The sequence below is a fragment of the Ceratotherium simum genome, chromosome 5, assembly GCF_057802395.1.
Source record: "Ceratotherium simum simum isolate JZ-2026a chromosome 5, ASM5780239v1, whole genome shotgun sequence".
Classification (NCBI taxonomy): Eukaryota; Metazoa; Chordata; class Mammalia; order Perissodactyla; family Rhinocerotidae; genus Ceratotherium; species Ceratotherium simum.
The window spans coordinates 93,576,548-93,603,151 of NC_141904.1; the positions used below are offsets into that span (position 1 = coordinate 93,576,548).

General features: G+C 41.8%; 1 protein-coding gene across 2 annotated transcripts; it reads right to left on the bottom strand.

The window, feature by feature from the left end:
* Nucleotides 1-856: 856 nt before the first annotated feature.
* RPN1 (ribophorin I) lies at nucleotides 857-25,174 on the bottom strand. 2 transcript variants are annotated; one of them, XM_004442444.2, is made up of 10 exons: nucleotides 24,888-25,172; nucleotides 22,323-22,387; nucleotides 17,826-18,132; nucleotides 13,930-14,139; nucleotides 12,605-12,797; nucleotides 8,643-8,742; nucleotides 7,311-7,449; nucleotides 6,952-7,071; nucleotides 2,741-2,986; nucleotides 857-1,468 (listed from the first exon to the last, which is right to left on the bottom strand). In XM_004442444.2, exons 1-10 carry the CDS (start codon nucleotides 25,152-25,154, stop codon nucleotides 1,286-1,288), a joined length of 1,830 nt encoding a protein of 609 aa, XP_004442501.1. In that variant the 5' UTR covers nucleotides 25,155-25,172; the 3' UTR covers nucleotides 857-1,285. The 2 variants fall into 2 exon arrangements, with proteins under 2 accessions (XP_004442501.1, XP_087287776.1); XM_087431650.1 differs by lacking the exons at nucleotides 857-1,468; nucleotides 2,741-2,986 and adding an exon at nucleotides 5,350-5,919 and having other exon boundaries at nucleotides 24,888-25,174.
* Nucleotides 25,175-26,604: the final 1,430 nt, after the last annotated feature.

Below are 26,604 nucleotides of genomic sequence, written 5' to 3' on the forward strand. Positions count from 1 at the left end.
CCACGTCGGTACATCACCACCCTTACCCAAGCCTTCACCTTTTGCCTGGGTTACCACAACAGGCTCTCAGGTTTTCTGCCACAGCCACTTACGGGCTTCAGTTCGTTCTCAGGCAAAATACAAATCTAAACATGTCTTGCACACAGTGGTTCGTCTTCCCTTGATTTTAGGAAAAGCCAAAAGCCTTGACAGACCTACAAAGCTCTCTCTTGTCTGAACTCTTCCACCTCTGCAGCCCTGTCATACTCTCTCCACCTTACCCTCTGGACTCCTTTCAGCTCCTCAAGCCCCGGCCTGTCCCAGGGCCTCTGCACATGCTATGCTCTCTGCCGGGAACACTCTCCACCCCACCACCCCTGCCATCCATGTAACTCCTACACAGCTGAACTCAAAAGTCACTTCCTTAGGGAAACTTCCCCCAACTCCCAAGCCCATCCAAAGTATGTCCAGTACTCTCCAGCATTTATCATCAGAGGACCCTGTCCCTTTTCCTCACAGGGTTTTGTCACAGTTTGTGATTATGAATTTGTGTTCGATCATTTAACTATCTGTCCTCCCTAAGTGCCACCTCTGCTTCACTCATCATTTCCTTAGTGCCTGGTAGAACATGTGACATAGGTAATCAAAAAATACAAGAATAGAGCCTTCACTCCACCACTCTGTTCTGCGACCTTACGTAGGCCACTTTACTTTTGTGGCCTCGGTGTTCTAATACGTAAAATGTAACCAGTACTCGCCATGCAAACTTGCCCTGAGGAGCAAATCCATTATTTAATGGATAAAAAGCACTGGATATACTATCCTCAAAGTTTTAAGAAATAAGTTATGAGAGATTTTCAACAGAAGAAAACAAATGTTCACGGTCCCTGTTTTATTTTCATTTGGTCACACACACTTTAAAACACACACACACACACACTCGCAAAATACCCAAACATCAGGAATCAGAAAGGCATAAAACAAGGGGCTTATAGGCTGAAAGAACATCCTAGGCTTCAGAACAAAACAAAACCTTCAACTATGGAAAATTTCTTTGTTTAAAACAAAGAAGATGTTTTGTTTTTAATGGGATTTAAGATTTCTTTAAAAAAGAAATGCTTTAGGGACAAAAACAAAGCTTCTTGTGTTGCCTGAAGCCAGGCCTGGTTTCTTTTCCTTGAAGGCCTTTTGCAAAATACAGATGCCAGCATTTGCTGGCCTCCATGTTCAACATCAGCCCCCTTCCCCGCCCCCCCGCCATCTGCAAGCGCAGCACCCTGGGCCCACTGCGGACGACAGGCAAGGGCTACAGGGCATCCAGGATGTGGTCGATCTTGGTGACCAGCTCCTGTCGCTTTCCAGAGATGAGCTTCTCATTCTCGAGGTACGTGTCCTTCTTGAGCTTGCCGGCCACTAGCCGCTCAGCTTCCACTGCTGACTTCAGTGCCAGCTCCTTGACCTGTGCGTCCAGTTTCTGCATTTCGCTCACCTGGCCGAAACAAGAGCAGGGCATGGTTTGAGTGATCCTCCCACCCTCATTCAGCAGGGCCCACCCCCTCCCATGCCTACAGATCCCGGAGCTACAAGGGCAGAGGGGCTGGCTGTGGGGCGGGCACAGGCCTCGCTTCACATGCCCACTCCACCTCATACAAACCCTGTTCCTTCAAGCTCTGACCCTTGTGAGCAAGTCCTTTCACCATCCCTGGGACTCAGCTGTGAAAATACATGAAATCACCCAGCGGGGCACCAGGCACACAGCAGGTACTCGATGGATGTTCATTCTCTTCCCTTCAGCTTGCCAAATTTGGTCCAGGGATTCAGTTAGGCAAAAGACCAATGGCAGGGGTTTGGCAGCAGGACTGAACAACTTCCCTGTTATCACCAACTGGGTGTCAGGCTGAGGACTTTTGCAGTCACATCCATTCAACATTCAACAAATATTTAGTGAGCCATAGTGCTAGGCTCGACTCTAGGTTTGGGAAAACAGCAGTCAAGACAGATTAGGCATCCTGCGCTCATGAAGCTGACAGATTATCATAAATACTTAAGCACATGAATCAAGTTTCAGGAAGTGGTAGGTGCTATGAAGAAAACAGCACAGGGTAAAGGAGAGGGAGTGCTGGGGAGTGCCACATGGACCGGGTGGTCAGGGATTCTGAGAGGCACCTCTAGGGGGGTTCTCATCCTCATTGACAGGTAACAAAAACTCCTTTACACGGCATGTCCCAGGCACGGTTCTCAGCACTTTATATGCACTAACTCATTTCACACTCACAACCACTGTGAGGTAAGTACTAATAGCAACCCCAACTACCGATGAGGAAACTGAGGCACAGAAGTTAGGTAACTTGCCCAGGTTTACAAAGTCTCAATCAGAGCCTGGATTCAAACCCATGATTCTAAGTCTAGGTTCTTCCTACCACAGCATGAGCAGTCTGGAGCCTTGTCCAGTTTGGCCTCTGGGAAAGGAAGCAGCTGCTTTCCACACCAGCCATGTGGACAGACAGTGCTCTAGAGGCTGGCAGAGCTTTCTCCAAACACAGCTTGCAACTAAGACCCCAAAATTTCTTGTTCCACCACAAGGGTTGGCACCATGCGACAAGTCTACAACTGGGTGCGGCCTCAGCCCACACGGCAGCAGTGAGCAAGGGCTGCCTGGTGTCTGACCCAGGCAGAGCAGATGCGTGATAGTCAGCTACAGTCCCCAGAAGGGAGGCAAGGAGGGCAGCAGGCCAAGTACTCAGTGACAGCAGACACTTACTTTGTCACACAGGTCAGAGCCCTCTGTCTTCAGCCTGGACTGCAGCAATGCAATCTCACTTGTCAAGGCCTTGTGTTCGGTCTCCAGGCTCTTCTTGCTGCTGTTGAGGGTAGACACGTCCCGGGACTGCTTGTACCTATTGATGGTCTCATCAAAGTGACGATAGAGACCTATTCTTTTGTTGACCAGGGTCAAGACCTGCTCTGTGATGCAGGCCACCTTCATCCTGGCTTCCGCGGCCGGATCCTGGGGAGAGACACCATCAGTGACAACATCTAGGCTTGAGCCCTCTGTGACCTTCACCTCCCAAAGAGCACCCACCATCAGCTGTGCAAACAAGAAAAGCTGTCGTCTTGGAAAGTCAGAGAATCAGACCCTTGCTGACACGGAATCTGGACCAGGTTCAGCAAAGGGCAGGACTTAGGGACATGAAGATACAGCAGACATTAACTTCAAAGTTCGGCGGGGCAGACAGATGGATATGAAAAAGGATACTAACACCAGAGCGCACCATGAAAGGGATAGGTGAGGTGCTAAGGAAAGAGAAATCTCAACTCAGGGAATGCTTCCAGAACGTTTATTATGTCTCTTTCCTCCTTATAACCTTTAAGAGTTTCCCAGGGCCTAAAGGATAAAGCCCAAACTCCTTATCCTGCCATTCACGGCACATCAGATGAGGCCCCACATGCTTTCCAGAAACATTTCTCACCATGTGCCTACTTCCAAAGTCATAACTTGGCAGCTCAAAGGCTGACTCTGGTCTGAGACAGTTCATTTGGCCCACAATTAGTATTTTTCTCAATAAATTATCCAAGCTTTAAAATACAGAGATGACTACACAGGAAAACTGGCTGAATAAACTATGACCCATCCATACAGTGGAGTAAACTGCAGCTATAAAAACAAACAAACAAGGAACATCTCTATGTACTGATACAAGTGATTTTCAGGATATATTTACTAAGTGAAAAAAAAAAGGACAAGAAATATATACGATTGCTACCTTTTGTGTAAGAAAGAAGAGGAAATAAGAATTAAAGTATCTGCTTATTTTTGCAAAATAAATCAGAAAGCCATCCAGGGACTGATGAGATTGGTTACCTGCAAGGCAGGGTGAGAAAGGATGGAGGAAATGGCACTGTTTTCGAGTTCTGAATTTAGAGCCTCGTTAATGATTTACAAATTCATAACCAAAATTAGATAGTAACAATGATGGAGGGGGAAACTAGAATAAAATTCAAACAGGAATAAATGAATCTAACTATATTCCAAACGAATAACATAGGAAAAAAGTAAGAACTAAGCCAACTACCTTCAGAACACAGGTTTTGACAATATATTCTCAGTCTAAAGACAAAAACAAATGCAAACGAATCTTGGACTCTACTTGGTAGGTTTGGTGTTTGTAGTGGTATGAGTATAACGATTCTGAAACTATTTTTTGTGTTTACAGAACTCAGCAAATAAATAAATATATTGATGTTGTTGGGATGTAGGAGAGAAGGAAAAACGATAGAATGAGGGAAAACAGGCAAGAGCCCTGTGGTGGCAGACTGGAATTAAACACATCAGTATTAATTCATATTTTAAATACCACATATATTTCTCGCCTAGCTCTGTCTGCTCAAAGGGCCTAGAAGCAGTGATACTCCAAAAGTAACAATTATACCTCGGTCACAGATAAGGGTCTCCAGGTACCATTCTGTACTAAAAGGAACCAGGACTCCTTGGAGAAGGTACAAGATGTGCCTGAAATGTGTTGTTGTACCTGAAAAGAAGTGCTCAAGGGGCCAGCCCAGTGGTGTAGTGGTTAAGTTCACACACTTCACTTTGGTGGCCCAGGGTTCACAGGTTCAGATCCTGGGCATGGACTTACGCACTGCTCATCAAGCCATGCTGTGGCGGCATCCCACGTACAAAACCAAGCAAGAGGCCGGCCCCGTGGCTTGGTGGTTAAGTGCGCGCGCTCTGATGCTGGTGGCCCAGGTTCGGATCCCGGGCGTGCACCGAGGTACCACTTCTCCGTCCATCCTGAGGCCGAGTCCCACATACAGCAACTAGAAGGATGTGCAGCTATGACATACAACTATCTACTGGGGCTTTGGGGGGAAAAAATAAATAAATAAAATCTTTAAAAAAAAAAAAAAAAAACCAAGCAAGATGGGTACAGATGTTAGCTCAGAGCTAATCTTCTTCAGCAAAAAGAGGAGGATTGTCAATGGATGTTAGCTCAGAGCTAGTCTTCCTCACAAAAAAATAAATAAAAATAAAAATAAAAAGATTAAAAATTTAAAAGAAAAAGTATCTCAGAACTTAAAAAAAAAAAGTGCTCAAAAAAATGATGGAGACGTGAAAAAGACACCGTCAAATCTGGGACAATTTATGCACCAAAATAAATAGCACCAGTGGAATATGGTGGAATAAAATATTTATCCATGGAATAAAATACAAACCCATGAATCCAAACAAATAATCAACCAACCAACAAGAAATGCTTCTTCTTACAGTAGAATGCCAACCAATAATTAAAAGGAATCATAGTTTTTTAACCATCATACTGTACAAATTCAGACAAGAAAGAACAATAAATGTTACAACTAACGGGTGAATGTATATGAGGATATTTATATAGCCTCAAACAGATTATTTATTAATTGCAAAGAGAAAAACAGTAACTTTAAAGTCAAGAAACCAGGGAGACACCAACTTTGCCACGTCAGGAAAGTTAACATCACCAATACCGGGACTGACTGACATCAGGTGCCCCCTGATGTGACACACTGCAGACACAGCATCACTTTATAGTGTTCTTGCCAAAAATACACAATCTGAATTTAATCAAGGAGAAACATATGATAAATCTAAGTTAAGGTGCATTCTACAAAACTGGTCTCTACACTTCAAGTATGTCAAGGTCATTAAAGACAAAGAAAGGTTGAGGAACTGTCCCAGACTAAAGGAAGCTAAGGAAATACGACAACTAAATGCAAATGCATGATCCTCAACTGGATTCTGGAGTATGAAAAATAATTGCTATAAGTTATCATTGGGCGGGCCGGCCCTGTGGCTTGGTGGTTAAGTGTGCGCGCTGCGATGCTGGTGGCCCGGGTTCGGATCCCGGGTGCGCATCGAGGCACCACTTCTCCGTCCATCCTGAGGCCGAGTCCCACATACAGCAACTAGAAGGATGTGCAGCTATGACATACAACTATCTACTGGGGCTTTGGGGGGAAAAAATAAAATAAATAAAATCTTTAAAAAAAAAAAGTTTATCATTGGGACAGTCAGCAAAATTGGAACAGGAACTGTATGTTGGTTAATAGCAACGTTACATTTGCTGAATTTGATCATTATATTGTGGCTATGTGAGAGAATACCCTTGTTCTCAGGGGGCACACATACTTAAACATTCAAGGGCAAAGGGGCATAATGTCTCCAACTTACTCTCAAATGGTTCAGGAAAAATAATTATATATATATATACACTACATATATATAGAGAGAGACCAAAAGTTAACTGCTAACTCGAGGTGAAAAGTATAGAAGAATTACTTTATACTTGCAAAGTTTCCATAAATGTGGAATTACTTTAAAACAAAATTAAAAAAAAATCAATTAAAAAGCAACTTTTATAGCTTAAAAAATGGAGATATTTTACAATAAAACCTACACTCAGCCCTTCTGTAGGACAAGGTTAGCTAGCAGCTGCCCCAGCTGCACCACCGAACCCCGGGGCAGCCTCACTGCTCTGTGGAACCAGCTGGACCAATGTCTTTGCTCATATGTACCCTATGCTACCTATAGAGCCCACTGAAGCCCTCCCTGCTGTCCCACAAACCATTCCCTCTGGCTGAATGCCCTTCTCCACGTTTTCTACCTGTCACCTCCTCAGGGAAGCCTTTTCCGGCCCCCAGGTCTCACCACCAAAAGCACACACTGTGCTTGCTGCCCTCTGTTTGCACACTACTCGCTCACCAGCAGCAACCTGCCTCCCTTCCATCACGTGCTCCATGATCACAGCAACAAAAACAAGGACTCTTTAGGGTAAGGATTAACAGAGGCCACAGGCAGCAGAGTCTTCTGGGCAACAGGGTTCTGCCTTGGGCTTGTGAGGACGGTGAAGTAAAGCTTCACCGTAAAGCTAGTGAAACACATTACCGAGGATGCAGAACAACTAAATGACAAGAGCAAGAAGAAAACCAAGAGAGTACCTTTGTGATGGAAAAGTCCAGCCTGACGTAGATGATGACGGTGAAGAACAAGATGTAAAAAGCAGCCACCACCAGCAGGGGCTCCTGCAGCATGAGCACCTTATTGAATGTGTAGTGGACCTGGGGGAAAACCAGGAAGACGGGCTTTGACAGGTCCGCATGGACTCAGAAACCTGGGGGCAAAAGAAGGGGCCTCACCAGGCCTACAATCACCCAGACTGCCCCACCCCACCCCACCCTCAGAGGCAACTGAGCTCAAACCACTCCAGCCCAAGAAGGGAAAGATGGACAGTCTTTGGTCTCCAGCATCCATTCTCTGGGGAGGCAGGCACAGAAGGCAGAGTAGTGGAGCCACATACCACGATGTCCTGAATGTGCTGTTCTACCAGATTTTTCTTGTAGGCAACAATCACAGGGCGGCCAAATGTGTCCAGGTAGGTGTAGTGCAGCTCATCTGGGGCCCGGCTGATTTCATAGGGACTGTCAACCTGGATGTTCCTGCAGGCAGATGGCAATGAAATACAGCCTCAGACAAACTGCAGTGGCCAACTAGGTTTATTTAGGGTTGGAGAATTCCAAGGCTCGGGGGGCCTTTCAGAGGCACGAGGTTCACACTCCACTCTGCTCCCTTTCTGGCACCAGGAAACACCCAACCTCCTGAGACAACTAATCCACTGCCAGAAAGCCCTGAGTATTAGACCACTCTTCTTCTGCAGCAACGACTATCTCCCTGCATCCTGCACTCGCAAGTGTTCACCAGTACTGACCTACGCCTTGGAGTCACACAGCCACACAGTTCTCCTCTTGTGCATTCTACCCAACGAGAACCTCTCAGGGACTTGAAGAGGCCCCTCAGGAGTTACTCCAAAAGTTCTGTCTCCTCATGTGACTGAGGATTTTTTAGAGTATAGTGGACACGTCCCGTTTCTATCCGCCCAGACCCATTCTCCCTTCTTCTGGTAAACAGCACACTCCAGTTTTGCTTGGAGGAACTACCCCTCTACCATGGAATGTCCTCCATAGGAAGAATAATCAAGTTGCCTCTCCTTCTAGTGATCAGAGTGGGCATGTGACCCAAGAGAGGCCAAGTAGATGCTTCCCTTTAAAGTGAACCTAGAGCAGAGTGACACCAAGACTGCACTGTTCATTTGTCACTCGTGCCAAAGGCAGGTGTCCCTGTGAGTGTCCCATCAGTTTCTGCCAACTGGACTCCTAAAGATGCTCTGGCTCTGTCCTTTCAGAAGCCTACTTCTTCAACTTATGCTGCCATTTTATGAGAGATCCCTTGCCCTTCTAAACTCGTTCCTTTCTGCTTAAATTGGCCAAAGACAGCTCCTACTGTTTGTAACCACGGAACCCTAATATGCCATCTGAGACCCTCCTCCCTTTCTGAACCTAGCCTGATGAGTACAGGATAAAACAGTGCCATTGCTCCATTATTCTTCCTCTTTCTACTAACAGAATACAAGGGCTACCTGGCTGCCCTGACTTTGCATTCCTTCCTGTTACAGATCATCCCATCAGATTCAGGCCATCACTCTGGCTGCAGCCAGAAGATCCCTACAGGATTCTCAGTCAAAGCTATGTATTGAGGACGTACTCTGTGCCCCTAGAACATAGCTTCTCCTTGAGGGACCAAGAGGGCACCATCAGACAACCGGGAAGCACTGGAAAGGAACAGTCACACTCACTTGGCCCCTTCAGGCAAGATGATCTTCACCGTCAGAGAATCTATCACTTGCTCATCAAACACATGGTCCACAAACCTCATCTTCAGTGCATACTGGTCACCTGAAGGATCAACCAAACACACGCAGCGATGTGAAAAACTGAGAAAATGGGACAGGAGCTAGCAGGAAGTACAGGGGCATGAATGATCTCATCTCGTGCAGAGAGGAGTAAAGAGATGCTAGCTGAAGTTAACGGACGATGAGACTGGAAGACAGAAGTGGTGGTAGCAGCATTGTTTTTCGGTCTTCCCCAATTTCCACATAAAGACACAGCAATTAGATAATAAAACCAAAAACCCATGGACCATACTTACAACAAAACTAGGTAACAAGACATTTCCACAAACCCCAAAAACAAGGTGGGAGGAGCATAAAACACCAACACCACAAGACCTGCAATTAGCATCTGTGAAGAAGCAAGCAGAGGGAAGCAACAGGACAACTGACAGATCTGAAAACAGAAGACCCCCAGAAGACAATAGTGTTCACCAGAGAGTGTGGCAGGCCAAGTGAAGAGCAGCTAAAACTTAGGAGCCCTACCCCTGGCACAGCATGAGTAAAATGGGCCCACAGAAGATCTGTGAGTCTAAAGCAATCTAGAACTGCTGAGAACTTTGAAGAGCCCATCAGAGCTCCCCTTCCAGGACAGCATCCCACACTGAGGAAGCACTACTGGAGTAGAATCAAAAACAAGCATAACAGGGACAACAGAGCTACAGGAGACCAGAGCCAGGGAAAGCTCAGAAAGCAAGCCACCATGTTTTTTAATACCACACTAAAACAACAGAGAACTGGGCAGTTACAATGCCTCCTCCTAAAAGTTCACACTGAAAATAAGCAACAGAAAAGCATAAGGCTGCCCCTCACTCTTAGAATAAGTTATATTTCAAAAAGTTATAAAAAAGAGAACATCCCTATAGAAAACAAAAGCATGCCAGAAAGACATGCTCACAAAACCAACCAAAACTGTTCCTACTATTTCAAAACAAGCTAAAGATATGAAAACAACACAAGTCACGAAAGAGCGATATAAACCAGAACTACAGAAATTCAGCAAAGTGATGGAACTCAGGAAAAAATTTAGAAATAAAAGAAAAAATCATTTTACAAATGAGGGCTAAGCTAGAAGGAAAATGAGTGAATAAACACAACAGATAATGCCTTATGATAAACAGAAGGTGGAAAGAAAAGTTTTAAATGAAGAAACGATTCAAGAGAAAGTGCCAAATACTGAAAACAGGCAAAGACTCAACATGGAAATAATAGGAGTCCCCAAAGGAGAAAACTTTCAAAAAGGTTTGAAACTCTCAGTTGAAAGAGTATAATGCATACCCAAGAATAGCAACCACTGCCAAGACATGTTCTACTAAAAGTATTAGACTTTAATGAAAGAATTCCTTTCAGCATGTAGATAAAAAGAACAAGTGACTTACAAGGGGGAAAATCAGGTTATCATCAGACTTTGACAGGAACACTTGATGCCAAAAATGAAAAAAAACAAAATGAAGTAACATAGTTACGATATTCAAGGAAAGATGTGTAAGCCAAGAATTTTATATTCAACAAAACTGACTTATAAGCACAAAAGGCACAACCTGTTATCAACATATAAGAACTCATTCCCACAAGCCCTTCCTACGCAATCTACTAGAGAAGGAGCTTCAGATAATCAAAATGACTAGAGATATCAATCAATGTAAAGACTGATGGTGAGCATTAAATATATAGTTACCTGTAGAACTAAGACTAAAGTCAAAAGGGAGAAAGTATACTATGTAATGGCTATTTGTACTGACAATATATATACAGTACACCAAAAAAATGGGGTAGAATGGGGAAAGGGCATGCAAAAAAAAAAAACAAAAATTTTAACTCTTTTCAGTAATCGTATTGGAAGTGGTAGTATGAACATTTTTATTCCGAGACCGTTGTGTATTAGGTGTGGGACAAAACAAACGACTAATTGTAGAATATTCTAATTCTGTCATCTCCTGTGTCCTTCAGAACCAGGATTCTCAATATGGAACTAGATACAGATATAATACAGAAGCAAAATGCCTATAGGTCATACTATTAAGTAACTGTAAAAATTTATAAATTTTTTACATATAGTATATAATACATACCTAGCTGTTAACTGAAAAGGCCTAGAAATTGACCAACCTAAGAGCAATGAGCATTCTTAGTTCTCAGATTATGGTCTTAAAACACCTTTTTACACAGGAAGAAACTAGGGCTTCAGGGAGAAATGACTGATTACAGTTTTGAGATAGAAAATACACAAATTGAGCCAGGAATGTCTTTTCATAAGGGAGCAAGAAAACTAAAAGAGACTGCTAGGGTCATATCCAAAAGATTCAAGAACTTAACTTGAAGAGGTACCCACAGGCTAAAGATGGGAGAATTTGAGCATCAATTAGGATAATCGTTGCAAAGGAATGAAATCCATAAAATGTTTAAACCTATAAGTATATAATAATTTTTTTAAACCCTAATTGGTTATCTAATAAACAAAATGGAAAGAATCAAGTATTTATCCTGCCTTTCCTACATGAGATGCAATAGTGGGAAACCAAAGAGTAGATAAGGGAGAGTGTCTCCTTATAAATTCCACCTAATAAATGAAAAAGAAATGCTAGAATTAGATCAGCAACTTGCAGTCCCCAGTCATGTACTAGAATCAAGGCACTGAGCACCACAAAAGGAAACACCAGACACTAGTTACTGCATGCCTTTTAATGAAAGAACACTTGAATCTTGCTAAAGGGATCAAACCTGAGTCTGATCAAGCCTCCAGGGACAGACGTCAAGTTGCAAGAAATACACAAGACAGAGGAATATGCTGGATTGCACTTTGAGTAAACAGTCAGCAAAATCCAGACTGTAAGTTACACTACAAGTTGGCTCAAGTTCTTCAACAGATAAATTGTAAGGAAAACAGATAGAGAAGGAAACCACAGATTAATAGAGACTGATAAGAAAAACTGAATTTTTTGAAAAGGGCAAAACTAGAGTATCTAGAGGTGTACACTTGGGTGATAAAACCATGAAGAAATTCAAGAAGTGGTTACCAAAAGTCAGGTTAGTGATTACTATTGCGGGGAAGGAAGAGGTAGATGGAAGGCCTTTTGAATGACCGGCAAACTTCAATTTCTTGACCTGAGTGGTGGTTACGAGATGTTCCTCTTATAATAATTTACCGAGCGAGGGCCAGCCCAGTGGCATAGTGGTTAAGTTCACATGCTTCACTTCGGCAGCCCGGGGTTTGCCAGTTCAGATCCTGGGCGCGGACCTGCATACCGCTCATCAAGCCATGTAAGGCCACATCCCACACAGAAGAACTAGAAAGACATACAACTAGGATATACAACTATGTACTGGGGCTTGGGGAAAAAAAAAGGAAAAAAGAGGAAGATTGGCAACAGATGTTAGCCCAGGGCCAATCTTTCCAAAAAAAAAAAAAAAAAATTTACGGAGCTATATATTTGTTTTGTTTGGTTTTCTGTACTTTATCTTGTATTAAAAAGGTTTTAAAAAAAAGATCAAGAAAATATGACAAAATGTTTATAATCATTAGCTCTGGGTACTTGTGTAAAAGTGCTCATTACTCCTCTGAATTTTTTTAAATTTTCAAATACCTCAAATTAAAAGAATTTAAGCAGTTCCATCTCAACTGAACTGGAGGTAAGAAGGAGTTTTACTGTACCGTTTGAATTGATCACCACATGCATGTATTACTTTTACAATAGTAATTTGCACCCACCCATGAAAAGTTGTTCCTGATATCCCAGCCTTCCTAAGAATGACAAGAGAATACTCTCTCACTATCTAGAAGGACTGGCAATTGTCAAAAAAACAACTACAGGAAATTAAAGAAAAAGATGGTCTCTCTCTTTTCTATTCCCTTACTATTGAAGACTGACCCAAATTATAGAGGTACTCGTAGCTTGGGAGGTTGTAGCCAACAATGTAATGGGTCTTCCACCCTCCAAAAAGAGGGAAGCGAGGCCGAATTTCCATCTCTACGGAGTCATCCAAAATAAGGAGGTGGCTGGTGGAAACATTGCCAATCTCATCCCGGTAATAAACATCCTGGGCAGCAGCAGGGAGGATGGTCTGCAAGAGAGTGGACAAACCCTTCTAAAGATTCCAGAAACCTATTCAGTGGGAATACTCCTAAATACAAAAAAAGACTTTCTGCACCAAGATCTTCATCACAGTACTACTCAATTAAAATAGTCCCCAAACTGTAAACAACCTAAAAAATGTCTAACTTTCCCCTCAAGCCTTTAAAATTTCTAGATATCTCACCTATTTCTCAATCAAGGTTGGTAAGTAGCCAAATCTTCAAACAGTAAACAATAAAGAGAATCATAAATACATTTGCAAATCCCAAAGACAATACAAATGTAAAAATAATTTGTAAATTATTTTACAGGAGGGAAACTGAAGATGGAAGAAACCACATCAAATTACTAGGCGGTAGGTAGAGTTAAGGAAGGGGTTTCCCCACATAATATTCTTGTTTTGTTTTTTGTGAGGAGGACTAGTCCTGAGCTAACATCCGATGCCAATCCTCCTCTTTTTTGCTGAGGAAGATTGGCCCTGGGCTAACATCCATGCCCATCTTCCTCCACTTTATATGGGACGCTGCCACAGCATGGCTTAACCAGCGGTGGGTCAGTGTGCGCCTGGGATCCGAACCTGTGAACCCCGGGCCACTGAAGTGGAGTGCGTGCACTTAACTGCCACGCCACCGGGCTGGCCCACCCCACCTAATATTCTTTATCGTATCTGCCAAATCTGTAAGCATATTTTGACAATCGGGGAGAAAACGTTAATACCTTTGTTCATACAGTAAACCCTTCTGGAATATGTAAATGCATGAAAATGCTTATGATATTTCATTTATAAGATAAAAAGACATAAAAGCGTATATGAAATATATCAAATGTTTTTTAAAAATAGCGTTACAAAAAAAGAAAATATATAAAATGTCAGCAATACTAGCATCTGGATGGTATTTATGTTTTTCTTTTTTCCATTAGTCAAATTTTCTTTAAAAAACATGGCCTACTTATATAAATGGGGGCTTTTCAAGATTCCTTCTGTTGGTTCTAAGCCTGTTACTCAACCACTCAAACACCAACCAATCCCAAACTGTCCATATTTAGCTACTTTCAAAAGCAAAAAGGCAGATATGATCAAGTCATAGTTTCTCCCAATGTCCAAGTTGAACAGTCCATACCTTAAAAGAACGGATGGAGGATATTCCACTGTCTGGCTGTCTCTGGTAATCATAGCGCGAAAAAGGCCCCTTCAGCACAGCCCCCGTGTGTTTCAAGTCCACGTTTTCTTCCACAGCAATATTACCCCAGTGAGAGACCTCGATGACTCGTGTCATGCTAGTGATAGTCAGGAAGGGGCTGTTGTTCTCATAATGTACTTTAAAAGTATCCTGGAGAGGAAGGAAACAAGTAGTTCAAAGTCTTAGGGACTGAAGACTCAACACTAGTTTAAATCAAATTGACTTGAGACAATCTATACATCAGCAACAGAATGGTCACATTATGATGTATCTAACGTATGCAACATTTTAAAATGATATTTACTAAGAATTTTTAGTGACATATGGAAATAAATATTCATGATATACAGTCATGCACCACATAATGCCATTTTGGTCAACACCAAACTGCGCATACAATGTTGGTCCCGTAAGATTAGTACCATTTAGCTTAGGTGCGCAGTAGGCTATACCACCTAGGTTTGTGTAAGTACACTCTATGATGTTCGCACAACAATGAAATCGGCTAACAAAAAAAAAGCGTCTTTCAGAACATATCCCCATGGTTAAGTGACGCATGATTGTATTATTAATTGGAAAAATAGGATATACAAAATTGTCTTAAATTCCAACATAAATATCATTTGTTTTTGTTTTTTTAATTTTATTTATTTATTTATTTATTCCCCCAAAGCCCCAGTAGATAGTTGTATGTCATAGCTGCACATCCTTCTAGTTGCTGTACGTGGGACGCGGCCTCAGCATGGCTGGAGAAGCGGTGCGTCGGGGCGCGCCCGGGGTTCCGAACCCGGGCCGCCAGCAGCAGAGCATGCACACTTAACCGCTAAGCCACGGGGCCGGCCCTCATTTGTTTTAAAAACAAAAACTTCTGTAGTCTACTTATTATCTTACAGCAACCATGTGAGAAAAAGAAAAAAAAAACAAACCTGAAATGAAATACATGAGAATCAACACCGATAGCAGAATTATAGATTATTTCTACTTTTTCCCTGAAGTTTCTATTTTCCAAATTTCTACAATAAGCTTTTTAAGTTGCTTTTTAAAATAATTTTATAGCTTTAAAATAAAATATTAAATTGTAAATAAAGAAAAACTCTGACTGGCAAATATATATATGATCTAATGAAGACATGATCTCTAACCAATGAGCTAGCAAATAACTTCAAAACTGAGGGTGACACATAGCATGACTGGATTTTTCTAACCAAGACTTATCTGGAAAAGTTCACAGAAGAGAGACTTTTTTAGCTAACATTTATAGAGCTAATACGTAAGTATGTCAGGCACTCTTTTATGAGCTCTAAATAAGTTCACTATCTCATTTAATCCTCAAAACAACACGATGAAGTACATACCACTTATCCCTCCATTTTACAAATAAAGGAACCTGAGGCCTAGCAGTTTTCACTAACGTGTTCAAGGTCATAAATCTAAGTGGCAATACTAGGCCTTCAACTGTCTAGAAGTTCTGGCTCCACACTTCTACATAGTTAAGTACTGCCTCCCTGTGGGCTCCAAGAAAACTAAAGGGGACACCTTCAGCAATGTCTCCACTTCTTTGCCAATTTTACCACTGAGGTTAGTAATAAAAAATCTTTCTGGTCATTAAGTAATTAAAGTGCCTTCTACGAATACACATCTAGAACCCTACAGAAATAGAATCTAAAAGGACAAAAGAACCAGAAAAATACCCTTCTTCCCAAAAAGTCTGTGAAAAGGACAAGACAAAGTATATTTTGTTAATTCTTATAGCTCTTGCTATTTTATTCACTCACTTTATGACTAGATTTCTTAAAGTTTAACTTCATTCATAATCGTATTTGATAGCATTTAATGCCAATACTGGCAAAGGTGTAGTGAAATGGGCAGTTTCCTATTGCTGGGCCATAATAAATGGGCTAAATCTTTTGAAAAGCCATTTGGCAATACATAGTAAAAGATTTTAAAATGTTCATATGCTTTGATTTGAAAACCTTTACTTCAGAAAATCTATCCTGAGAATATATAAAAAGTTACACGCAAAAAGATGAACATTATAGTGTTAAATAGAAAAAAAGCTAACTGTCCAACAATAGGAAACTCGGCAAATAAGCTGTAGGACATCAAATCATGGGATCTTAAACGGTCATTAAAAATGGTTGACAAAGGTAATGTAAAATGTTTAGAGAATATTCTAAGTGGTAAAAATGTTACTTTATACATAATATGATCTCTACATTAAAAAGCCCCTATGCTCAGAAAGAAATGACTCAGGTACTAAAATGTCAAAAGTGGATGTGAACTGCTGTCAAATTTTCCTCTGTATTTGCCAAATAATCTCTCATGAGCATTTTATTAATTTAAAATGAAAGAGGAAGGTCCAAAATCAAAATTATTCAAATTTTAAAAGCCTATGTAGGAGATAACCAAATCTCTATCCCAACATGAACTCAATTTTAAGTAAGGAAAAGAAACAGACATGCAGTTAGAGGAAACACAACTCTGAGAGCAGCCAATCCACTAGCTCTACAGAGGCGCATGACCCTGGGGCGCTCTGCACCACACGGCAACTACACCAGGAGACACAGAGGACTCTCTTGCTCCCCTAAAACCCATGGTGCCACAGTATACACAGGGTGATACTTTTTGAGAAATGGGAGAATATGAATACATTTACTACAAATCTGCATATACTTATAGAAAGAAACATTAGAAAGATAAACCAAAAACTAATGTAAATGGTCACCAAGGGAAGAGAGGGAAGGGAGAAGTAGAAGAAAGAATTCTCTGAATATACCTTGTTACATAATTTTGACTATGGAATGTTCATTTTAATTGAAAAAATTCAATCAAAAAAAAAAAAAAAATTCTAGGGGCTGGCCCAGTGGCGTAGCAGTTAAGTTCATGCGCTCCACTTCGGCGGCCTGGGGTTCACGGGTTTAGATCCCGGGCGCGGACTGACACACCACTTGTCAAGCCATGCTGCAGCGGTGTCCCATACAAAGTAGAGGAAGATGGGCATGGATGTTAGCCCAGGGCCAATCTTCCTCACACACACACAAAAAAAAAAACAAAAAAAAACCTTAAAGTTGAAAACAACCCAAAATGAACAGCCCTAACTATATGTCAAACTGACATTTGAGAGACAGAAAAAACAATTATTTCAAGTGACATTAGAACAAACTATTTTGACTGTACATCCTTAGTGATATATGTTCTGAACATGTAGAAATGCAAAGAAATCATACATGTCTTAAATATCCATATTTTTTAGACATGGTAGGATGATTACATGATTCATAAGATTTTCTTAAAATATTACAACAACAAAAAAAGGAATAGCTGAAGCAAGTGTGCTAGTATCTTGATAACCACTGAATCTAAGTGATGGGTGTATGGGAGTTCATTATACTATTCTCCATAATTTTGTATATGTTTGAAATTGTCCCTCATAAAATCTTTTTTAAATATTAATTGCTCCCTCTACCTTTAAGGCCCAGCCCCGAGGCTCAGCAAAGTAGCCAGCTTTACACCCCCAGCAGCTACCTCAGCCACACCAGACAGCACACCACACATTTACCCATCTCCAGGCCTTCATCCCTCTTATTGCCTCTGCCCAGGATGCCTTGTTTCCTTCTCTCCTAACTCCCTCTCCAACTCTCCAAATATACTCTCTATCTGTACTCCCAAAATGAGAAAGGTGACCTCCATGGACTCTTTTCACAGAAGGTTAAAAAACTGGGGAATGATCTTGGATTTCCACCTACCCAACACCATCCAAGCCTATCAACTAGTAGTCACTCTAGAAGACACTCTCTGAAGCAGACAGGGATGGGCTGGATTCCACATGAGCCTACCTGACTAAAGGCAGGGACATCTCTGAAAGGTCCATAATCCAGCAGGTCCTCAGAGCGTGTGGGGTTCCCCAACTTGGTATAGCTCTCTACATTTCGGGAGGCAAGCTTCACACGCATTGTCTGTGTCTTCGTTGGATAGGGAGAGTAGAAATAATGGTTCCCCTCAAATACCACAAACTGTTTCTCTGACTGGGTGATCTGGGTTGGATACGGCTGAAGCACATGGGTATAGACTGTTTCCACAATGACTGAAATCTTGGCCCCAGGATCCAGGGCAACTGGGAGCTTGACCATGAAGAATCTCCCACTGGAGGAAGAATGAGGCAAAAGAATTAAAAGAGATTAAAGAAACTGAAAACAGAGCTAGCAGATCAAAGTCATAGCAAAATTTTGCACCCAAGATGAAAGTAGTTACCTTTCAGAGATCACCTTTAACTTATTAATTTAAGCCTTTTAAGACAAGTATCTGGATGCTTATCTCAAGGTTGTTTATAATCATAAGAGTATAAAACCACTTAAATGTCCAAGAATAGGATAACAGTTAAAAACACTCCAGTAGAGAGCTACACAATGAAATACTGGCAGCCACTAAAAAAGATGCTTGCATCTATCTATCTATAAATAAAATACTTCCATGTACAATGTGAATAACAGAAATCAGTTTAAAATTACACAGCATGATTCCATTTAAAAATATATACATATCAAATGTATGTAAAGAAAGTATTTCAATGAACGTTCCACACAATGTTGATGTTAATCAGGGTAGGAGGATAAGCTTCATTTTGTTGTTTTTTCCAATTTGCTTTATGATAAGCCTATATAACTCTCACAACCAGAAAAAAAATAAAGCTACTAGCATTTTAAAGAAAAAGAGATGGCCTGGAAACTACTAAAATTCAGGGAGTACTAACTCAAAACTGAATCTGAGTTTTTTTAAGCCAGGAGACCAATTTTTGTTAGACCCAGAAACCATTAGTGGAAAACTGAAGGCATTTTAACATGTTTCCATGGTACTTTTCCTCAAAGGTTAGAACACAGCACACTTTTGCATGAACACTTTCCTGATAGAGACCTTACAGAACCCCAAACTTAAATGTCTTCATCAGCCACCTTTATACTTCGTATCACTACTACGAAGTACCTACTCAAAAATATAATAAGCCCTACAACTTCTCCAAGGACAGTCTTAACCAATTCTTGGCTTCAACTTCCAAGTCTGCTTCTCATCCCATTCTGTCCTGAGCTCTAAACTCAAAATCTCCGATGTTCACTAGACAACTCCACTGACCAACCCACAGGCATTTCAACATATCCAATGTCCAATATTATTCATGATCCCCAATTTCCTATCTCTATTAATACTGCTACCATCTAACCAACTCTACACTAGAAAGCTCAGGTATTTTCTGATGCCTCACACTGTACCATCCCCAATATCTGGTTTATCTTGCCTTGACTGTCTCTCAAATTCATCCCTTTCTGGCTTTCCATTGCCCCCTCCTCAACTCAAACCATTATCTCTTGCCTACAGTATTGCATCTCTTCCTAATTAATCTCCTAATCTCTCTCTCTCTCCAGCCCATCAACACAATCTGATGGTGTCACTCTCATCTTAATTTTCATGTTAAATGTTCCCAATATAATTCAATCTTGCTTTGATGATTCAGGAGACACTTCAGAACCATTCAGTGCTCCAGGGTTATCATTATGAACATCAATTCTTATTGAAATGCAGAAGCACCAGCTAATGAAGGTTTCTGATTGATAAAAGGCTGGACAGACAACACAGAGGTGACTATACTGGTATCTAAGAAACAAATTTTTTTTCTATAGCTCTTTCCCTGCTCAACCTATTGGGAGAAGATTTCATGAAGGACCTAGTTTTGTTGGGTATAGAATAACTAAAGCAATTATTCATATACTCAAACATTTATTGAGAATCCAGTATGCATCGGTTTCTGTGGCAGGAAGCAGTAATAAAGACAAATTTGCGTAATGTGTGCACTCATAGCTAGAAATAAATATAGTATGTTGTTAAAAAAAGGTTTTAAATGTTCCCAACTGACTACAGGGTAAAGTCTACACTCCTAAGAATGGTATACAAAACACTCCTTAAACTGACCTCAGCCCTCCTTATACCATCTCCACCTTCCTCTGAACTCCAGCCACCCTGAAGGCCCAGTTAACTAAACATTCCATGAAATGTCAAACCTCTGTATCTTTACAGATGTCTCTGCCTGGAATGCTTCTTCTCATTTGTTAGCCCTCTTTGTGATTATGTCAAAACTTACTGAGTACTATATAGCAGGTTCTGTTCTAAGTACATTGTATGTATTAATTTAGGGTATCTTAACCATGATGCCCTAAAGGTAGACACTATTCCTTCACTGAGGAGGAAACTGAGGGGCAGTTTCCCAAGGACAGATGACCAGCAAGTAGTAACAGAGAAAGAATTCAAATCCAGGCAGTAAAGCTGCAAAGACCACGCTCATAACAACTATGCCATCCCGCCTCTCCAAGAGATGTGCTGCAGGTGGTGAGCCAGAGCCAGGAAACTCAGAGAGGGTCTTCAAACAGCCTCAGTGAGAGAGGAGTCTCTTAAATATTTACCAAGGGGGAGTGATTTTAATAGCAACTTATTTAAGGCTAACTCTCAGATCTGACATCCTCAGGGCTGGTGAGATGCCCATTTCATGCACTCTGAGGCTACAATAGAAAAATTAAGATAATCATCATGTATTACAATTTAGCTCCTCAAACGATAATGTTTTTGTACATGAAATCAAAGCAACTACAGGAGGATTAAGCATAACAAAGACAACTATGAAGACCACACAGAAAACAGAAAATGTTTTATGTGGAAAAAAAGATTAAAAAGTAGAATCACACAGTAATTGAAACTATGTAAAATATACCTGCAAGTGGACATGGTCTAGAACAAAAACTTATAAGCTGTCATGTTAGGGTTGTGGGATAAATGACTTGCTTAATGTTGCTGTTAAGCTTTGTCTAGACGGATTAATAAATTTAAATATGATCCCATTTATACTCATTCATAAAATTATGTATGTGCAAGCATATGCATAAAGAAAACAATAGAGTTGTTTTAATATTACACTCTTATTATTTTTAAAAAATTCAAAATGAATGAGAAAAAGCTTTTAAAACTCTGCCAAGCAGAGAGACCCCATTTAACATTTTCTGAATCATATGAGGACTGAGTTGTAATCCATAATGGTTTGCTGGTCAAGAACCAAATTTTTTATTTCTTCCTATGACAGACCACAGCACAAGCTAAAGCAAGGTTTTTTTTTTTTACCTTAGCACTATTGACTATTTGGGAGTGGAAATTCTTTGTTGGGAGGTGGTACCTGTCTTGTACATTGTAGGATGTTTTAGCAGCATCCCTGGCCTCTATTCACTAGATGTCAGTAGGACCTCCACAGCTGTTAACAACTAAAATGTCTCCAGACATTGCCACATGTACCAGGAGAAAGGAGAGTGTGGCAAAAGTAAAAATCACTGAGCTAAAAACATCTCTTCTTCCCACATCCTTCACTGAACAAATATTTCAGTGCCTAATACACAGCATGCAAAATACTGATTAATTGTTGAAGCTGGGTTCTTTATGCAATTCATCCTGCTTTTTAAGTGTATTTGAAAAATATCCTTAATAAAGTGTCTTAGGGCCGGCCCCGTGACTTGGCGGTTAAGTGCGCGCGCTCCGCTGCTGGTGGCCCGGGTTCGGACCCCGGGCACGCACCGACGCGCTGCTTCTCCGGCCATGCTGAGGCCGCGTCCCACATACAGCAACTAGAAGGATGTCCAACTATGACACACAACTATCTACTGGGGCTTTGGGGAAAAAATAAATAAATAAATAAAATTATAAAAAAAATAAATAAAGTGTCTTAAAATAAATAATAAGTGCCAGGTCCCATGCTAGGTGCTGAGGTTAAAGCAGAGAATAAGGCAAGTCCAACCCCAGCCTTCACAGAGCTCAGTCTACCTCCTGCAAAAAAGTATCACTTTCAATGCCCTGAAGTGTTGAAAAGAGGTGAGGTAAGTGGAGGGAGAGCTGTCCGCCCCTTGGAAACAGGATGATAGCCAACCATAAACAGGAAGATACGTGCTGAGGCAAACAGCTTCAAGTTCTCACATACTGGTTCCCCATCTACTGGTTGGGGATCCCTATCCATAAACACATTTAGGGAGACTTGATCTGGTATGGAAAATAACTACTTTCTTGTTGTAAAACAAACTCCACGGTTAGGGGAATCCAATTTCAGCATCAGTTATCAGAAAAGACGTCATAAATGGATCTAGAATACATTACAGCCTGTTGCTTGCTATCACACACTACATTAATTGAAACAGCTCTACTATACCAAGCACTTCCTAAGCAACTCTCCAAGCTTACCATTTCAACCCTGATAGGATAATCTATAATAAGAAGAGACAAGATGTAGACATTCTGACTGTTTGTTAGCTTACCTTTTACCCTTCATTTTGGTTTCTCGTACTTCTAGATTGTTCTCTTCCTCATCTTCTCCCTTCACCTATAAAAAGACAAAGAGGTTATTGTTTTTTATGTCTTTTGACCTCTAAATTTTGAGTCAACAATTAACCAGCTGCCTCAGAATGTCCACATTAAAGTATTCAAACTACCAGAACCTTTTAAAGACTGAATTCTGGTTTCAGTAACAATTTTTTTTCATCTGAAACACAAGATCATTGTCAAAGACTTATTTTTGCACTGAATAAGCTATATAATAAGCTCTATAAATACATAACATTCTTCTGAATGATCAAATACACACATACAAATAAAAACTACACTTCCAAATATAAAGGCCTGAAAGGCTTATTTTTGGATGCTTTCTCCTTCAGTTGCACTCAAATACAGATATGCATACAGAATAAAGAGCAGTATTTACTGTTGTAGTACAAACGTCTCGTGCGTGACCAAAACTGTTTTAACTTGCACAAAGGAAGATAACAGTGGCAAAAGTCCTTGGGAAGGAGCCAGTGGCCACTGCTTGGCATGCTCCTTTATTCTTATCCTTCACTGCAACAGGATGTGTAACCAGGAAAAGGATGTTAACTCCAACAAGCTGCAGGGCCTTTCTGAGAAAGAGTAGGCACTCACATGATGAGACTGTGGAGCAGACTGTAAGGAAAAAACTTATACGCACACCACTGATCTCTTTGCCAACCCAATCTCCACTAAAAGGAAAAACAATTAAGACTACCTTTTAGAACTGAAGTACTGATTCCCCGTAGGGTACACAAAGCTATGATGAAGAAGCCATTTTTAATATTTCAAAAAGCCTAAAAGTAATCATGAAACCATCCTCAGTAAAGTTATTGAGGCTAACAAAAATAAAAACTGTCATTACTTGACTGGAATATTACCATAATGGGAACATTCTAGTATACTCGTGCTTATCACTGTTCAGTTACATGTCGATTTGTCTTAATAAGAAATATTCATTATTACTTAATAAAAGATTAGAAAGACAAAATATTTCAAATATAGGATCCATATGAGACGAGAAATAATAAGATGGGTCCTTGGTAGTAAGAAGACGAGGAACAACTGGCTCCTCGTCAATAATCACCATGGTCCATCCTTTCTATCAATTCCTAAAATTCTACAAATAGGATTGCAAGTAATCCGCTGAAAAACTTTCTAGGAACCTCACCAAAGTTTCCAAGTTAACTGTTAGAAGGCTACACCTCAAAGGGTTGTTCCCAGGGTTAAATGAGAATGTACCTTAAAATACCTCCAATACATGACACCAAGTAGATTTTCAATTAAAAAAACAGTACAGTAACGCAGCTTGTAAGCATTCTCCAGCTTGATGGCAGCAGAGTTAGCTTCTGTTGTGGTCTTGTTATACTGTGGCAACCTCATTAAATCAGGACTAGCTTTTACAAAAGAATGGGATTTAACATTCAAAGGTGACAGCACAAATTTAAATGACGTTTTAATCCATCTTTCCACAAACCTTTGAGCAAAACTGAGCATTCCGTCATGCACAAGACATGAAAGAGAACAGGAGTCATTTCAGAAGTATAATCTCCATAAACCCAGCTTTACAGCTCCAGATTCGGTCAGAAAATAAGATGCGCTTAAAAGAAATATGACACTGTAATGACTGTTCTCCTCTTAACAAATAACTGGGTAATCACTTAATGGATGTTGTTTAATGAATACAGTAATAAAAAGCAAAACTCTATATATGTATACTCCCTCTATTCCCAAAGCCAACATTTTCCCTCCTTCAGAGCTGTAACGCCTGGATAAACAAACGTACAAGCCATATACTGCTGAAGCTAAGAAGAACTAGTAGGGCGAAGGAAAAAACTGGACTTCAACTTTCTGTATCTGTAAAGGGGTTGTATTATTTGTATGATTTTTAAAACTAATTTTAAGAAGAGGAATAAAATTTTAAAAAGCGTTCATTAGTAACCTGAACAGGTGTGTTATATTAACAAGGGTTTCAAATGATTACAAACTTGAAAACACCGAACCTGCTACATTTGTGATTGTACTGGATGATGTCTAGAAAGAAGCACCTACAAAGGACCGCATACTGAACTAAAGGAATGAAATTCATTTTAACTCATTTATTCGTCCTCCATTCGGGCGACTGCGTTACGTCGTGGGAAACGAAGGGAAAGTGTGAGGCACGCTGACACCCCGCTAAGCCCTTCGCTGAGGCTATTATCCTCGTCTTACGGGGGCGAGCAGGTGCGCTCGGCCCAAGGTCACCGGCGCGGGGCCGGCACAGCAGCCCAGGAAGGCTCGCCCAGATGCGCGCTGGGCCTCGGCTGCGAGCAGCTGCCCACGTGGGCGGCGGCCCGCGCGCCAGCGGGCTTATGCTGACGTGGCCGCGGAGAGCCGCCGCCCCCGGCCTCCTCCGCCCGCCCCACCGCGCCCCCACCTCCCCCGGACCCCCGCCGCCCCGGGCTCCACACTTCCTCGGGGGCTGAGAGGGCGCGGCGCGGGGTCGGCACAGGCGCTCCCGGCGGCAGAGGCCCGCCCGCGCTCACCTGCACGCTGAGGTGCGCCACCCGGGCCTCGAGCTCGGGCTCCAGGGCCAGCAGGAAGGAGGCGGCGCGGGACGCGGAGCCGCCGCCCGGGTGCGCCAGGACCACTTCGGCCGTCACCTTGGCCAAGTGGCTGCTGAGATCCACCGTGCGCTTCACGTCCTCGTTGACCAACGGCGGTGCCTCCGGGGCGGCGCCGCCTGGCGCCGGGGCCCAGGCCCCGAGCAACAGGAGCAGGAGCAGGAGCAGACGGACGGCAGGCGCCTCCATGACCGGACCGAGCTAAGTCGCACACCGCGCCTGAGCGCCGCCGCCGCCCCGCCTCCGGCCACGGCGCGGCCGCTCATTGGGCCCAGGCTGGCGCCACAAGATGGCGGCGCCCAGGGAGGAAGGACCCCGTCTCCAAGGAAACGGGCGGCCATCGGACGCCTGACGGCACGCTTCTACATTTATCTAATTCTTGCAGGGACTACGGTAGTTTTCCCTTATCATGGTTTCCCTCTGCGGTTTCAGTTACTCACGGTCAACTGCCGTCTGAAAATATTACATGGAAAATACCTGAAGTAAACAATTCATAAGTTTTAAATTGCCCACCGTTCTGAATTGCGTGGTGAACTCGCACTCTGTCCAGTTCCATCCCACCTCAGCCGTGAGACATTCCTTTGTCCACGCTGTATAGGCTATCCGCCCCTTAGTCACTTAGTAGCCCTCTGTGTTATCAGATCGACTATGGCGGTATGGCAGTGCTTGTGTTCAAGGAACCTTCTCTTTACTTAAGAATGGCCCCCAAACGCAAGAGTAGTGATGCTGGCAATTCGGATATGCCAAAGAGAAGCTGTAAAGTGCTTCCTTTAAGTGAGAGGGTGAAAGTTCTGGACTTAATTAGGAAAGAAAAAAAATCGTATGCTGAGGTTGCTAAAATCTATGGTAAGAACGAATCTTCTATCCGTGAAATTGTGAAGAAGGAAAAAGAAATTCGTGCTAGTTTTGCTGTTGCCCCTCAGACTGCAAAAGTTACAGCCACAGTGCGTGATAAATGCTTAGTTAAGATGGAGAAGGCATTACATTTGTGGGTGGAAGATATGAACAGAAAATGTGTTCCGATTGATGGCAACATGTTGTGCCAGAAAGCAATGAGCCTATAGGAAGACTTTAGCAAGGAATCCCCTAAAATAGTGACACTAAGCCATTTACTGCAAGTAAGGGATGGTTAAACAGATTCAGGAGTAGGTTTGGACTGAAAAATATAGAAATTACTGGAGAGGCTGTGTCTGGGGATGAAGAAGCTGCTGCCATATTTCCGGCAGAGTTGAAGAAATTGATTAAGGGGGAAAGATACCATGCAAAGCAAGTCTTCAATTGCAATGAAACCCAGCTCTTCTGGAAGAAGATGCCCAATAGAACTTACATTCATAAAAGTGCAAAGGATACATGCTTGGAGACATGCCCAGACATGCTTGAAGAAGTGGAAGAACATATTGAAGGCCATCAAGAAGTGTTAACAAATGAGAAATTGGAAGAAATTGTTGAGTCATCTACCAGAGGAAAAGAAAGATGAAGAAGAAACTGAAGCAGAACCAGCAATGTGGACATTACCGAAATTTGCTGAAGTGTTTCAAATTGCGCAGACATTAAAAGACAAAATTATGGAATACGATCCTCAGATAGGACGCAGCATTAAAGTCACCTGTATGATCACTGAAGGATTACAACCTCTGCA